The following is a 16,212-nucleotide window of genomic DNA, read 5'->3' on the forward strand; positions in this document are numbered from 1 at the left end:
TTCATATCTTCAGCATCTCTCAACTGGACTACTGCAATAGAGCATTTTGAGATTCTGACTATGTCTATGGCAGCAGGGTCTAGGCATATGTACTTTGAAAAACAAAAAAAAACTCCTCAGGTTATCCTAATTTGCCTAACCACTGTGACAGACTGACAGGTCTCTCTATTTCTCACCACGCCCTCCTCAGTCCATCTTTTCACAAACTACTACCATGTAAACTTTCACAAATCAAGTCTGATTTTATCCTAGCCCTGCTTAACACCCAGGTATAGCAACAGGCCATATCCTGCACAAGTTAAAGCCCAAACTTCTGAGTATGGAATATAAGGCCTTTCATGATCTAATACCCACCCTCCTCTCCTGCCATTTCATCTTCCCATTTAGTCCATCAATACAGAGCTGCTTATAGTTCCCCAGATGCATCATGTTGTTTCATACTTCCATGCCTTTGCACATGCTGTCAGTCTCCTGTGACACAAACTTACATGTTTCAAAATTCAGTTCAAATATCACTTCATAAAGTCCCTTCTGTGCCATCTCATTAACTTGTCCTATGTCTCTTACCATATTTAAACAAAAATGTATTTTTATGTATCTATGTAGTCATTGGAAAAGATTACTGATTGTTTTACTATGGACCAAGTATTCTCCTAGCTCCTAATGATTAAATGGTGAACAAGAAAGTCATGGTCCATGTGGTATGGACTTAAAGACTATTGTGGGTATTGACAAAAACAAGCAAACACACAGATGAATTTATAATTACAAATTGTGATACATACTTTGAAGGAATAGAACAGGATGCTGTGAGAAAGAATAATAAAGGAAAATACTTCAGAGAGAAGTAAGTCCTCAAAAAAGTAGTATTTGTGCTGAACCTAAAAGAAGGGTAGTAGTTGGCAATTCATAGAAAAGAAGGAAGAGTTTCCAGAAGAAACAAAAGTGGGGCTTCCCTGGTGGCGCAGTGGTTGAGAGTCCGCCTGCCGATGCAGGGGACACGGGTTCATGCCCCGGTCCGGGAAGATCCCACATGCCACGGAGCAGCTGGGCCCGTGAGCCATGGCCACTGAGCCTGCGCGTCCAGAGCCTGTGCTCCGCGACGGAAGAGGCCACAACAGTGAGAGGCCCGTGTACCGCAAAAAAAACAAACAAAAACAAAACAGAAGAAACAAAAGCAAATATGAAGGTCACTGAGTACAAAAGAAGATTTTGGAGAGTTCAGAAAACTGGCTAGTACATAATGAGCAGGAAAACAAGATGAGGTTGGAGAGGTAACAGAAGCTAGATCATATAAGGTCTTGTAGGCACTGTTAAGGGATTTGCACTGTATTTCAATTGCAGTAGGAAGCAATCACAAACTTAACAGCAATCTAGCTCTCTGATTTCATGTCTTTTGGTCTTGGTGACTGATACTAGGTGTGTCTGAAATGCTGCTTCCTCACTGAGTACTTGTTCTTCATCATTTATTTAAGCATTCTTTTCTCCACACATTACCACACAAAGTTCTCAGTTGTTCTGTTCTCACTGAAGAGCAAGACATATGAGGAAAAATGTGAAAAGCAACAGATGGATGGATGGCACACCACTAAGGTAAAACATTTCTACCATATAATCACAGTCATTTCAACCAAAGCTACATCCAATTAAGTAGCTTTTTCAAAATACTCCAAAGAGTGAATTCCATGGCAGTGCAGTGGTTAGGACCTGGCTTTCACTGCCAGGGCCTGGGCTCCATCCTGGTGGAGGAACTAAGATCCTGCAAGCCACGCATTGCAGCCAAAAAAAAAGCATGATCTGATTTACATTTCTAGAATATTATTCTGGGGGCTCTCTGGAAAATATATTTGGTGATAGGGAGAGAGGAATAGTCATGAGAGTAGAAACAGCAAGATCAGTTAGTAGGCTACTGCAGAAATTCCAAGAGAAGGAGAGAGATATCTTGGACAAGGGTGGGAAGAGTAGGAATGGGGAACAGTAGATGAACTCAAATACTTAGGAGGCAGACTCAGCAAGACTTGAAAACAGATTAGATGTGGGAAGCAAGTGAGGAAAAGGACACTAAAAAATGGCTCCAATCTTTCTAGGTTATATACAGAGCAAATGGTGATACTTTTTTTTCTCTTTTTTATATACTGAAATGGAACACATTCTCATTCTGGGTTATATACCTTAAGGACAGACAGAACTACGTCTAATAATCATATCCTCAGCAACTAGTAACATGTCTGGCATACAAAGAGCACTCAATATATATTTGCTGCATGTATATACAAATATATAATGAAACAAATGAATAAACCCAAAGCACTATAAAGTACTGAATAAATAATTATAATGAAAATCAAAAGTAAGAAAATTCATACCGAACTGGAGTCTGTGGAAGAATCACATTTACCTCTTCATCAGGGTTACTTTTTCGTGGTGTTCTCTGCATTTCAAAACTAAATAGTGATAAACAAAGTCATTCAGACTGAAAACTTACAATTTGTGATTTATGAGTCAAAAAAGCAGTAAAGTACCTTCTGTTGACTCGTAACATCATACAAAATGGTTAAGTAAATAATAGAAGTGATAGGAAATAGATGATCCAGAAGCTGCTTAAATAAATAAAATTTTTTTTTATCATAATTTTTAAGTTGGGTTTCTTTCCACTAGGTTTACAACAAATGGTGTACCAATCACTAAGAATTTTTTTGAAAGTGAAAGTTAGATGTTTGTTTTCTCTAGAATGTTAGATGCAAAAAATAAAACTCAAGTTTTTCAAACATTACGCCTTCCAAAAACTTACTTTGACTTAAAACCTGAAACATTTTATTTGTGTTTAACTTCCAAATTTTATATATATACATATTTTTTTAGTTAATATTAAAAGATTTCATGCTGAAGACTTAAAATTAACCACACTTACAATCATTCAAAAATTTTTTACGGGCGTATCTCATTTTATTGCACTTTGCTTTACTGTGCTTCACAGATACTGTGTTTTATTACATATTGAAGGTTGGTAAACTCTGCATTGTCATATGATGGTTATCATTTTTTAGAAATAAGGTATTTCTAAATTAAGGTACGCACACTGTTTTTTGGATATAATGCTATTGCACACTTAACAGACTATAGTACATTGTAAACATAACTTTTACATGCACTCGGAAACCAAAAAGTTTGCGTGATTTGCTTTATTGCAATGGCCTGGAACGGAAAACACAATATCTCACAGGTGCCTGTAGTTACCGTCAACCATTCCTACTTTAGGATTCTATATGACAATTCAAGAGAATACAATTTTATACTAACTTTTTAAAAAATGAACCAGCATATCAACAAATAATAATATATCATGTATAATACCTGTCTGTTGGATCAGCCTGAAGAGTTTTATCATGATCCAGAAATAATCTTGCATCTATATCTTTGTTTTTAAGGTAAATTTCTTCATATTGTTTAGAGAGACTTTCCACCTCAAAGGCAAAAAATATTGATGATTATCCTTTTCATGTCATTACTTCTCAGTACACAGAAATACAGATTTAATTAAAGAATCTTCATAAAAATATACACTTAATTTTACACTATACAGACTTCACATGGAATATAAATAAGGCATATCTAAAAGTGAAGTAAAGAAAATTGCAGATTTTTTTCAACTCAATTTTAAACCTATTTTATGCACATATCTCACATTTTATCTAGACAAGGATCACCAATGCTACAGAACAGTACTGAAATGGAACTGTAAGATGAAAAGACATTATTATAACCACTTAATTGCAGAGATCCTCCATCCTATACATCACTCACTTTTAATCTTCTACTACACTTATCAATATAAAATAATTTTTCAAACACTGTAACAGACCTTTATTATGTATTCTTCCTATCTTTTCTAAATCCTTTGGTTCACTCTGACTCCCTTCAGTTACGTATCTTGGGCAAGAGTATAAGCTCAATTAATTAGCCCAATTAACATACTTGCACAATTTATTTCCAATCTTAGCACTTTTCCAAATGCTACAAACTATAATTCTTTTATCAGTTCTGATTCATAATATTCTAATCATAATATAAAAACCAGTGCCCAGTAGAAAACCATTTAGCAGCCTTCTCCTGTGACTTTTGTGTGTGTGTGTGTGTGTGTGGTACACGGGCCTCTCACTGTTGGGGCCTCTCCCGTTGCAGAGCACAGGCTCCGGACGTGCAGGCTCAGCGGCCATGGCTCACGGACCCAGCTGCTCCGCAGCATCTGGGATCTTCCCGGACCGGGGCACGAACCCGTGTCCCCTGCATCGGCAGGTGGACTCTCAACCACTGCGCCACCAGGGAAGCCCTCCTGTGACTTTTAAAGCCAGAGTGTTTCCAACCTGAGAGAGTTAAAATTGCATTCTAAAAGGAGTGGTAGGAAAAAATCCAGTTAAATGTAAACTTTTTGTTTGTTTGCATAAGTTTTTTAGGCCGATCAGCCATTCATGTTTGATTAAGGCTTAATCGTCATTCCTGCCCTATGTCAGTTAGGTATTAATTATCAATCATTTATTGACTGGCAGCTATTAGTGCTATATAATGTAAAGTTTATCTTGAATTTTCTAATAATAACCCTGTAATCCTTTCAGAGGGAAAAAAAATTATGAATGTCCAAGATTCTTTAGAGTTGTAAACAGCATATTTTTTGGTATATAAGTTGGTAATAGAACTCAGAAATACAACTTTTGGCCCCTTCTTGTTTCTTTAGTACCATGTCTTACCACTCACTCTACAGAACAGACCATACTATCACATATCACTGTGCCTTTAAATCTATAATTTCCAACCCCTGGAAATGCCACTTCTCAAAAATCTTACTCAGCTCAGAAACCACATCACCGCCAAAGAATTTTCCGCAAAACCTATCTGGCCCACTTTGGATTAGGGAGTCCTCCTCTGAGATATCACAACACCCTGTGTACACATCTATTAGACTTTTGTAGACTCCTGTTAATGTTCTACTTCTATGCCCGTCTCTTCCACTAGCACCTTAATGACAATGACTGTGAGTTAAATCTCTGCATTGATGATATCCAGCACAATGCCTGGCATATATTAAGCACTCACTAAATAACTGCTGAATGAGTAAGTTAGTTAATTCAAGGAGGACTAGCTACCAACTCAGGCCATAAAATCAGCAATCTAGCTCTCTGATTTCATGTCTTTTGGTCTTGGTGACTGATAATAGGTGTGTTTGAAACGCTGCTTCCTCACTGAGTACTTGTTCTTCATCATTTATTTAAGCATTCTTTTCTCCACACATTACCACACAAAGTTCTCAGTTGTTCTGTTCTCACTGAAGAGCAAGACATATGAGGAAAAATGTGAAAAGCAACAGATGGATGGATGGCACACCACTAAGGTAAAACATTTCTACCGTATAATCACAGTCATTTCAACCAAAGCTACATCCAATTAAGCAGCTTTTTCAAAATACTCCAAAGAGTGAATTCCATGGCAGTGCAGTGGTTAGGACTTGGCTTTCACTGCCGGGGCCTGGGCTCCATCCTGGTGGAGGAACTAAGATCCTGCAAGCCACGCGCTGTGGCCAAAAAAAAAAAGCCTCAAAAGAGTTGCTCCAAGTACAGTAATGCTAATAATGTTGATGGCACAAATCATGGCTCCTATGCTTAAAGAAGCGCAGCAAAGTAAATTAGAATCAAATTTGATTACAGATATTTACTTCTATTTAAATATTTAATGGCATTTAGAAGTTCAAAAGCCTACATTCTGATTTTTGAAAAATTTTAGTACAAACCAACTTCTAGTGCAAACTTTTAAATGCTGCTTATTTATACATTTGAGCATAAATGGGTTCAAAAGGGGTTTTTTCTTACTATATAAAGTTGATTCACCACAATTCTACTTAGATTCTTTCCTTGAGTAAAAAACATTTAATATACAGTAAAGTGATCTTAAGAAATTTAGGCAACTATTCCTCCCTTGCTAAAGTCCCGAAACACATTAATTTTTTATTACGTTTTCTTTCAGATTACCTCTGGAAGTCCGTTAGAAGCTACAATTCCAAGAGAATTCATAAAAGGTATAAAATTTTTGAAATAAACATTTTTCACCTGAAAAAGATAAAGTTACATGATAATTAAAATTTTTTTAAAAAAATCTGTCACTATTAACAATAGAATGAAAGTGTTAACTGACATTTTGATCAATGAGTTACATTCAACCCAGTGTGATGCTTATTTATAATTAATTCAATTATTCACTTTTTAATTCATGTGAGGCAGATTTCAGGTCCTAAAATGGAGGTGCAGGGGGGAATTGTTAATGAAATGGGATTTATAAGAAGAAAATCCATCGAAACCAACTTCAATATCCCACATTTAACAAATGGTGAAAACATGGGAGGCTCAAAAATATTAAGCGACTTCACCAAAGTTACACAGCTAGGAAGTGGCAGAGCTGGAATTGAAACCCAATCTGTCTAGCATCAAAGCCAAGACTCTTTTAATTTCTCTACACTGCCTCTGATTTCTCCCCAAAGCATATTTTTGGGCCACTTCACACACATACCTAGCTTAGGGAATATCGAGTCAATTATTTCAGCATAAATTTAGGAAAATGACCTGCTTTTATAAGAAGATAATTTCACATACAAATACCCAACAATTCTATTCAAAACCGAGTGAAAATGTTTTGGTCATTATGCAGTTTCACACAAAAAACCCTACATTTAACATGGATAATAAAGACCGTCCTTGGAAAACGTGGAGTTATACCCCTAACTATTTTACACGGGCGAAGTGTTATGGAATTTTAAACAACTTACTTTTCTTCATTTAACTTCCTTTTCCAATTTGCAGTCTACATTTATTAAGGTAGAATAATTTAATATCTTCCTATTAATAAGTTCCTATCTTCTGCTTCACAAAAATGCTTTAAGAATTAAGCTTCTGTAATACATATTAGTATTGTTTTCTAATTAATTCCCACTGAACTGGAATAATTATAAGGTGGGTAGTTCTATTTAACCAATTAGTGTGACTAACCAATAATTATATAACCATAAATATAACTAACCAATAGTTATATAACTATAAATGCTACATGTAAATAATCAAATGTCAAATTAATATGAATTACCCCAAAAGCTATTAATCACCTACACTTTACAAATCGTTATTACATTCTAAATTATAGAAGCATTATTTAAAATAAAAAGGAAAAACATGATTTATTCCTGATTTTTGAAATGCAATTTTATAAGTAGTTCTAAAATACAGAGAACTAACAACCAGGAACTAGAAAACTGCATTTATTCCTATTCATTACCTTGAGGGAGTAAGCAACAGACTGGAGTAAAAAAAACTATTTCAACTACATTTGTCAGCTTATTAGCAAAGATAATTTGTTATTCTAGAAAAGTAAATATATTACATGTGTAAAGTTGATACAGCTATATGTCTATATCTATATATTTGTTAAAATTAATAAAAGCCACAGTGCTAAAACCCAGATATCTTGATAAATCATTCTAACACTTCTTAAACTAGATTTTGAGATCATACCCTCAATTCCTTCCCAGAGTTGACAGAGCAATTTCAAAGATGCAACATTTCACATAGCTATCTAGTGGTAGTGAATTTTGGACAATATAACAGTCTATGAGAGAAAGAGCATGGCATAGTGAAAGAAGCACTGGTAGCAGATGGTCCAAAGCATAGACTCTGTTAGTAATCAGCTATCAGTCTCTAGAAGCTTGTTTATTCATTAGTAAAAGGAGGCCAAGTACATTACTTGTAAGATTCCTTCCAATTCTAACATTCCAGATTTTATTGACAAGATAAGCAATTCCTGGGTGTTCATGTATCCTCTACCAGTCATTAACATCTGGTGTGATATTTAGAAAAAGAGTAACTACAGAAGGCTAAACAGAAACTTAATGTTGGTATCACTTAGCACTAAATCAAAACACTAGGGTTTTCTGAGCAGGATACTTGAAAACATTAGGCGTATCAGTAACCACAGAGGAATCAAAGAACAAATACATTTGAAAACTATTGCTTTAATCATGTACATTTCAATGATTCCAGAGTGAGGGAGCTATTCTCTTTAAAATCAAAGTAACTGAATATGAAAATTAAACTTTTTCTAAATATTTTGCTACTGCAAAAGAGTTGGCACTAATTACAAAAAGCAAGCTCATCATAAAAGAATTAAATACTGTTAGGAAGAACTTACATCTAAATCTACTTTAACTATTTTAAAGAAATCATGAAGTTAAATTACCTCATCTATATTACATTCATGTTCTTTACAGAGAACTTCAATAATTCTTGTATCATTTTCTAGTTGTTTTGCTATCCGTGCACTCCTGTTCTGACCTCGCCTTGGTGTTCGAGGTGAACCATTAATAGGTATTACAGCTGTTTCTGTAAAAATGGTAAATTAGATAAGAACAATTGCACAATCCACTGTATAAAATAATGAAGTATTCTAATTATAACTCGGAAGGTCAGAAATAATCTCGGTAACATTCTGCTACTTTTATTATTAGGCTTCATTAAAAAGCTAACAGCTTTATTTATTGAATATCTACTGTAAGTTATATACTGGTCATAGTTGCTACCATCCCTATTCTCTTCTGCCCCCAACTAGCCCAAAAAGAAATTTAAAACCCCACAGACAAATATGAAAAATGCAAGGGAAATAGCCAACTTATAAACTAATATTAAGTGTATCCTACTAGTCTGCAAGGGGAAAAAATGTTTTCTATCTTAAAAGAGTCTAAAAAATAATAAGCATATATTTATGGATTCAATTTGTAGATACAGGATAAAAAATAAATTTTTTAAAGTTTTAGCAAATAAATTACGATGCTTTTAAAAAATTAAGCATACAAATATACTCATGTGACACTAAATTGTAATTTTAAAAAAATACCCTGGATTATTTTGAGCATTTTCAATTCAAACTGAATGTGAATATAGCTATTAAAGAGATTACAGATGACTAAGTATAAAAAGTATTAACTGCCTCTAGGCCCAACAAACAACTTACAAGAAACTGACAGGATAGAGGAACATGTTAAGACTACACCATAGGATGCAATCACTACAAATTAAACCATGGAAAACTCAACAGAACAAGACCACCTGATTATTTAATAAATAAATTACAAGAAAAAAAGAGAAAGATAGATGGAGGAGGAACTTTTTAAGTCTTAAAAGCATACCAACCAATCACAAAGTAGAGATCTTATTTAAATTCTGATTTAGTCAACATGTAAAAATTTTTAAAATTACTTTTATAAAACAATTGAAAATATGGATACTTACTAGATATTTGGTGGAATTAAAGAATCACTATTAATTGATTTTTAGGTGTGAGAATGGTACTGTCATTATGCTTTTTTAAAAGACTTTATCTTTCACAGATACATACTGAAATTTATAGGGATGAAATGGTATGCAAAAGTGTGCTTCAAAATAATATCGCTGGTAGAACTGAGCAGTAGATAGGACTATGGGTTGACCATAAGTTATGCACTGAGGGCAGGTGATAAGTACATGGAAGCTTATTATACGACTTTCTTTTATGCTCACTGAAATTCTTCATAATAAAAAGCTAACTGCAAGTTTATCATAGCCAGTTAATTCAACACCTTATCCTGCTTTCTATTTAAGATGGCACTTACAGAATTAAATGTACATTTGAATTATCCAAAAGAACAAAGGCTGTCAACCTAAAGTTATATATCAACTTATTAAAGTTATAACATTTTTAAAAAGTGAGGAAAAGGCATACAAAGGAAATTTTTAAAGATTCAGAAATTTTAAAAATATATTGTTTTATATTTTTTCCCCTCTGTGTTGCATGTGGTTTCTGCTAAATGACCTGCCTTTTCTGTCAAGCCATGTTCAACATCTTTTCAAAATTCTGCTTCATTTTTCCAGGAAGTTATTGTTCACGAAGATTAATTAGGCTTCAGCTTTTCAGCCACTTCAACACTTTGAGACTTCCATGTTTTGATCTTTCCCCTATTATTTTTAGTATTACTAATACTGTCAACATTTTAGGAGCAAGGAATCAGCTAAACCTTAGTTAAGTTTACATTTCTCTATAGTGTATTAAGTGATTTTAAATCCTACTCTACACGCCACCAAAGGGAGCAATTCCATTCTAAGAGGAATATACTTGTCTTTGCTTAATGCTATCTAATTATTTCAGCAATAGCTATTATTTAAATACACCTCCCATCTCATCACCCACTGAAGTGGATCAATTACAGTTCATATGCAAAAAAAAAAGTCAGTCACATAATCATTATAGCTTCCAATAATAAAAATTTAGTTAATCCATTTCTATAGAATGCGTTACTCTTCCCTGTGCAGTCTCATTCATATCTATGCCTTGCCTCTTGATTTTCTCTTTACTGGTAAGTCTCCCAACTTACCACAACACTCAAACCCTAACTACTCCTTCAACACTCAGTTCAAATGCCACCACTTTTTTATGGTCTTCCTTGGTCTTTCCCAGCTGGGAAAACTTTCTCATCTCCTCAACTCCAATAGTATTTGCTATATTTTGGCCCAGACTATTTTCAACCACATACTCTAATTACTTGCTTACTTATCTCTCCTTCTATATCTTATACTACTTAAGGGCAGAACCCATGTCTGATTTCTTTTTTATCATTCCCTTGGCTCTAGAACCATGTTTTGGATCTAGTGTAAGTCCATAAAAAAATGTTGAATGATGAAGCAGGAGGGGCATAAATTACTTAAAATACTTACTGTATGGTTCTTTGAGTAATGCGGGAGGTGAGAGTTTGATAAAATAGTCAAGGACACACAGCATTAACTGAAATGAGATCACCAGATCATCTTCCATTTGTAAAACTTGCCCTGAAAACAAAGAAAGTCCACATCTTAAGGTAGAGATTGAGGTCTTTAAGTCAGGGAAAATTGTGGGTATGGCTGTATCCATATACTCATTTATGCAACAATCACTAGAAGCATGTTAAAGATCTTTTTTTTTTGCTTTTTTGCAAAAATTCAGTCAGATTTGCAACATGTAAAAATATATAAAGTTATAAAATTATAAATGGCGACTTCCTGGTGGCACAATGGTTAAGAATCCGCCTGCCAATGCAGGGGACACAGGTTCAAGCCCTGGCCTGGGAAGATCCCATATGCCGTGGAGCAACTAAGCCCGTGCGCCACAACTACAGAGCCTGTGCTCTAGAGCCCGTGAGCCACAACTACTGAGCCCACCTGCCACAACTACTGAAGCCCATGTGCCTAGAGCCTGTGCTCCACAACAAGAGAAGCCACTGCAATGAGAAGCCAGCACACCACAACGAAGAGTAGCCCTTGCTCGCTGCAACTAGAGAAAGCCCACACAACAAAGACTCAATGCAGCCAAAAATAAATAAATAAAATAAATAAATTTACTAAAAAAAATTATGAATGAAGTATAAGTCTATCATGAGAATTTTACATTTAGGTATTATTATAATAATTCAGTCCCTATGTCTAAATTTATTTTGATTTTTCCTTCTTTAAACTCACTTCCAGTTTTGGTAAGAGTTATAAAATTTACTACCTCTGAAAATCATTTTGAAGAATGATACACGTTAGTCTTCAGTTCTATTTATTTATGAAACCTCATATATTTTCAATTTCAACTCACTCCAAAATATTAAGAAATAACCAAAGCCATTAGGAAATAATAAAATTAGTACATAATTGTAAAGTCATCTATAAAGCAATTATTTAGCACAAAATCCTAAAAGTTTATATAACATACAACTAAAGAGCTGTATATTTATTATAAAGAGCTGTATATAAGGAAATTAATGCATATAATAAACACCTAAGAAAAAAATAGTGTAGCTACACAAAATATACAAATGATATAGCTATGACATATTTGCTCATGGCTCTATGTTGTGCAGTATTTTTAAAAGAGAAGTTTAATTTGATTCATTTTCCATCTTATTGGTATCTGACTGCTAAACCACTAATAATCCCAATACTGAAGGTATAGAAACTTTCTGGTTAATGTATTAAATCTCAAACTTTAAAAAAGGAATTCTTCAAATATTCAAGGAACAAAATGGGGGCGTGGTAAATTAAGCTAGTCTCAGATTTCTCAACAGCAATGCTCAATTCCAGAAAATAGTGTCCTGAGGAAAAAAAACATGATACAAGAACAGAATACTCGGGCTTCTCTGGTGGCGCAGTGGCTGAGAGTCCGCCTGCCGATGCTGGGGACACGGGTTCGTGCCCCGGTCCGCGAAGATCCCACATGCCGCGGAGCGGCTGGGCCCGTGAGCCATGGCCGCTGAGCCTGCGCGTCCGGAGCCTGTGCTCCGCAACGGGAGAGGCCACAGCAGTGAGAGGCCCGCGTACCACACACACACAAAAAAACCCTGAATACTCAACCAAGTTGTCCTTCAAGTCTAAAGACTACAGACATGGTTCATAAACATGTCAAACATAGAAAACATGGCGCCAAAAAGGCTTTTTTGAAAAACTCCTTCACGGTAAAATCCAGTCAGCTAAGGATAGACCAAAATAAAGAACTCAGAAATGGAGAAGCTATGATACAGGAGTGACAATAAGCTTAGAATCCATTTTAAATACATAAATGAGACAAAACAACTGTGATAATTATAATTACAGAACAGGATGTAAATATTATCATCTTTGGTAATGTAATGATAACAAAAAAAAGCAAATCTGAAAGTAGGGAATAGGAAGGTGACAGGAAGAGTGAGAATTCTTTTTCTTCAGAGCAGATTAATATATATTGCCTTAACTCAAAACACAAAGTTAAATAAAGATTCTAGCCTCTTAATGTTTTCATAATCTTAGAGAAATATTTTAAGAAATAACACTGCTTAAGTGACAAAACATAAATTTAAGCAATTCCTTCCATTTCTCTTATTTTCTTCTATAAAATTTGAGTAAAATTAATTTTTATATTTTAAACATAGGACAATATATTATTTTTAGAAACTTATATATATGTTTGTGAGTGCACTCATCCACCCACCTTTTTTAATCAGAATGTTACTCCAGATACATTTTTGTGCATACAACCACATAATTTTAATGATGATTATTTCTAGGCGGGTTTTGGGTAATTTTTCTACATTTTTCTTTGCGCTTTGCTGTATTATTTGCATTCTTTATCATGAATATATATCACTTTTATAAAAACAGTAACATTATTCTTAAAAATAGGAAAGAATGAAAAATATTAGAAAAAGAAATGAAATGAGACATTTTCAAGGTTGCCTCCAGTATCAGAATTACAAGAACTTGCTAACAGTTAAAAAGTCACACAAAGAACTAGGGGGAAGGAGGAACAATATTAAATAGAATTAAATTTTTTTTTTTTTTTTTTTTTTTTTGCGGTACGCGGGCCTCTCACTGCTGTGGCCTCTCCCGCCGCGGAGCACAGGCTCCGGACGCGCAGGCCCAGCGGCCACGGCTCACGGGCCCAGCGGCTCCGCGGCATGCGGGATCCTCCCAGACCGGGGCACGAACCCGCGCCCCTGCACCGGCAGGCGGACTCCCAACCACTGCGCCACCAGGGAAGCCCAGAATTAAAATTTTGAGCTTACTCGAAAGAATTATCAATTACTACATTTGAAACATTAGTATGTAACAAACATAATGACTTTACCTTTAGCTAGTAAAAACGTGAGCCAAGAAACTTTTAGCACCAACATAGAATTTACTTCCGTAGATATCCTAATAAACAAATAGAAAGAAGAAAAAAAAAACTCACACTGTTTTCCAACTACACCGTTTTTTTTCATTTTTTACAATTATAGACCAGAGTTGATCGCATAATAGAATACAGTCCGTCTTAAATGCACAATTTACACATGAATTCAATTTGTCTCAATTCAGTTAGTGTTTTCACCATGTTATTTATATTTTCCCAAAGTCGTATACATTTCTTAAAGAAAATATTGAATATCTTCTACTGTAATCTAAAACTATGCACAGAAAGTAGTATAATACGACATACATGGTTTCCAATTAATGCTTTTCTGCTCTCTTTTCTAATTAAAATCAATTTTCTGTGAGCAGAAAAATAGAGGTTTGGGTGACTCTACCAAATTAACACTATGTCTTCATAAACGTTAAGTTACTCACTTGTTGGAATTAACGAGTGAAATTAATAGAGTTAATTAATTAATACACAATTTCCCTTTGTATCAATCATCTTCGGTATCATTACTTCAATGAGGCAGAAAATCTCACATAATACTCGTTCTGTTTCCGAAGAAAAACTCTAGAGCTCTTACAATGGTATACTGTTGGAACATGTATCATGCATTTAAAAAGACTACTTAGAAATTTTAATATAGACGTTCATGTTTATTCTTACTCAAAAGTTATGCTCTGAGTCTTAGTTAATAAAATGTCTATAATATACTCTGAAAAAAGAGTTTGTCAATGAATTGGCATTTTTCCCAGAGCTGGTAAAATGTTGCTCTGAATTAACTTCGACCTTATTAGTTCTCCCTTGTAGTAAAAGGCATGTATTTCATACCACTTTCTTTGTGAAAAGATAAATAATCCGTATAGGGCTTAAATCTATGACCTTAACTTATGAAGTATCATAGAACAGTCAATCAAACTAACCCTGAAACTATCAACGCGTTTGGGAGTTTTCCACAAAAATCTCTAAAAAAAAAAAAAAAACCCAAAAGTGAAAAATAACATACTCTGAGGTACTTACGAACTGCTGGGTTGTGACAAATATATAAGTTCACATGTTCTGAAAGGAAGAAATAATTATGTTAACATTATGGCTTTTTTAAAAGTTACTTTTAAATTTTTTTCATAATTTAGAAATCAGTTTTATCATGCTTTATTCATCTTATTTTAAGAAGGATACATTTTTTCTCAAGTACAGCATTATAAAACAAAGTTAAAGTAGATGTTTCCAATTTATGACATTTCACATATCACTGTAATATCTAATTACAAAAAGACTGGATTCGATATGTGCATTTCTAACTTGGAATACATTCTGTAATTGAACCTTGATCTGGTTAGAATCTCAGATCAGGTCATAAAAGCTTATTTAACTAATAGTGTCACTGAAATAACACAACTGAAAGTACTACGGTAAGTCCCCTATACACGAACCTTCAAGTTGCAAACTTTCAAAGATGTGAATGTGAGTTTACACGTCCAATCATGTAAGTTAGTTCACGTGTCTGGCGTACACTGTCACCTGTGTGCATCCTCTACAAGTGGTTGTGCTTTGTGTACTTTACTGTACAGTACTGTATAGAGTACAGTAGTACAGTGTCTTTATTTCAAGGCCAGGATGTCTGGAAGCAAGCGTAAAAGTAGCAGTGACGTAGCTGGTACTACTGTACTTTTCAAGGTACTGTACTGTAAGATTAAAAATGTTTTCTTTATTTTTTTGTGTTTGTTTATTTTTTATGTATTATCTGTGTGAAAAGTATTATAAACCTTTTACAGTACAGTACTATGTAGCCAATTGTGTTAGTTGGGTACCTAGGCTAACTTTGCTGGACTTTACGAACAAATTGGACTTACGAACATGCTCTCGGAATGGAACTCATTCATATGTAGGGGACTTACTGTATAAAACCTACCTATTTAGGACAATGACTTCTGGAATAGTGGAGAAGGTTCTCTGCAGACCTGTTTCCTAATGTAATAACTACAATTGGTAAAACTATTTTTAAAAAACCATTTAAAGTCTCTGGAAATTTTCCTAAGGGCATACAACAAAAAAAGGAAATATTTCTTCAAGAAAATCTACTAAATCTTGGTAAGAACAATGACAGTCTATAGAATTCAAAGCAAAACTCATTTCCTCCTCCTCTCCAGCTCAGCATAACAAAGCTCTACTCCCGGCAGGTGTAGCCAAGACACAGGGCTCTTCTCTCTCCAGCTCCCAGCCTAGAACTATCTCTCTGGGAAGAGTAGGCTCCCAGCATTTCTCATCGCCCCCAGATCTGTGTTGCAGAAAGTCTATCCCAAGCAAGAGGAGCTGAGAGGTCTGGGGCTCCTGTCTTCCACTTAGCCCCCACTCATAGGGTAAAGGTTTACTCCAGGCACAGAGCACATCAAAAATAACTGACTTCTCTTGCCGAGCAGCTCATAGGACAGAGGTTCCAGCCAAGAAAAGCAATCTGGGAAGACCAGGGGCTATCGCCTCTTC

General features: G+C 34.9%; 1 protein-coding gene across 4 annotated transcripts in view; it reads right to left on the reverse strand.

Moving 5' to 3' along the window:
* Nucleotides 1-16,212, reverse strand: part of RB1 (RB transcriptional corepressor 1) — a 131,803-nt gene that overhangs the window by 77,755 nt on the left and 37,836 nt on the right. For all 4 annotated transcript variants that reach the window (XM_079903443.1, XM_079903446.1, XM_079903444.1 and 1 more), the window contains exons 5-11: nucleotides 14,749-14,787; nucleotides 13,681-13,748; nucleotides 10,779-10,889; nucleotides 8,272-8,414; nucleotides 6,021-6,098; nucleotides 3,355-3,464; nucleotides 2,367-2,444 (exon numbers count right to left, since the gene is read on the reverse strand). In XM_079903443.1, coding sequence (XP_079759569.1) covers nucleotides 2,367-2,444; nucleotides 3,355-3,464; nucleotides 6,021-6,098; nucleotides 8,272-8,414; nucleotides 10,779-10,889; nucleotides 13,681-13,748; nucleotides 14,749-14,787 — 627 coding nt within the window. The remainder of the gene's footprint in view (nucleotides 1-2,366; nucleotides 2,445-3,354; nucleotides 3,465-6,020; nucleotides 6,099-8,271; nucleotides 8,415-10,778; nucleotides 10,890-13,680; nucleotides 13,749-14,748; nucleotides 14,788-16,212) is intronic.

Source organism: Stenella coeruleoalba (genome assembly GCF_951394435.1).
Source record: "Stenella coeruleoalba genome assembly, chromosome: 18".
Lineage (NCBI taxonomy): Eukaryota > Metazoa > Chordata > Mammalia > Artiodactyla > Delphinidae > Stenella > Stenella coeruleoalba.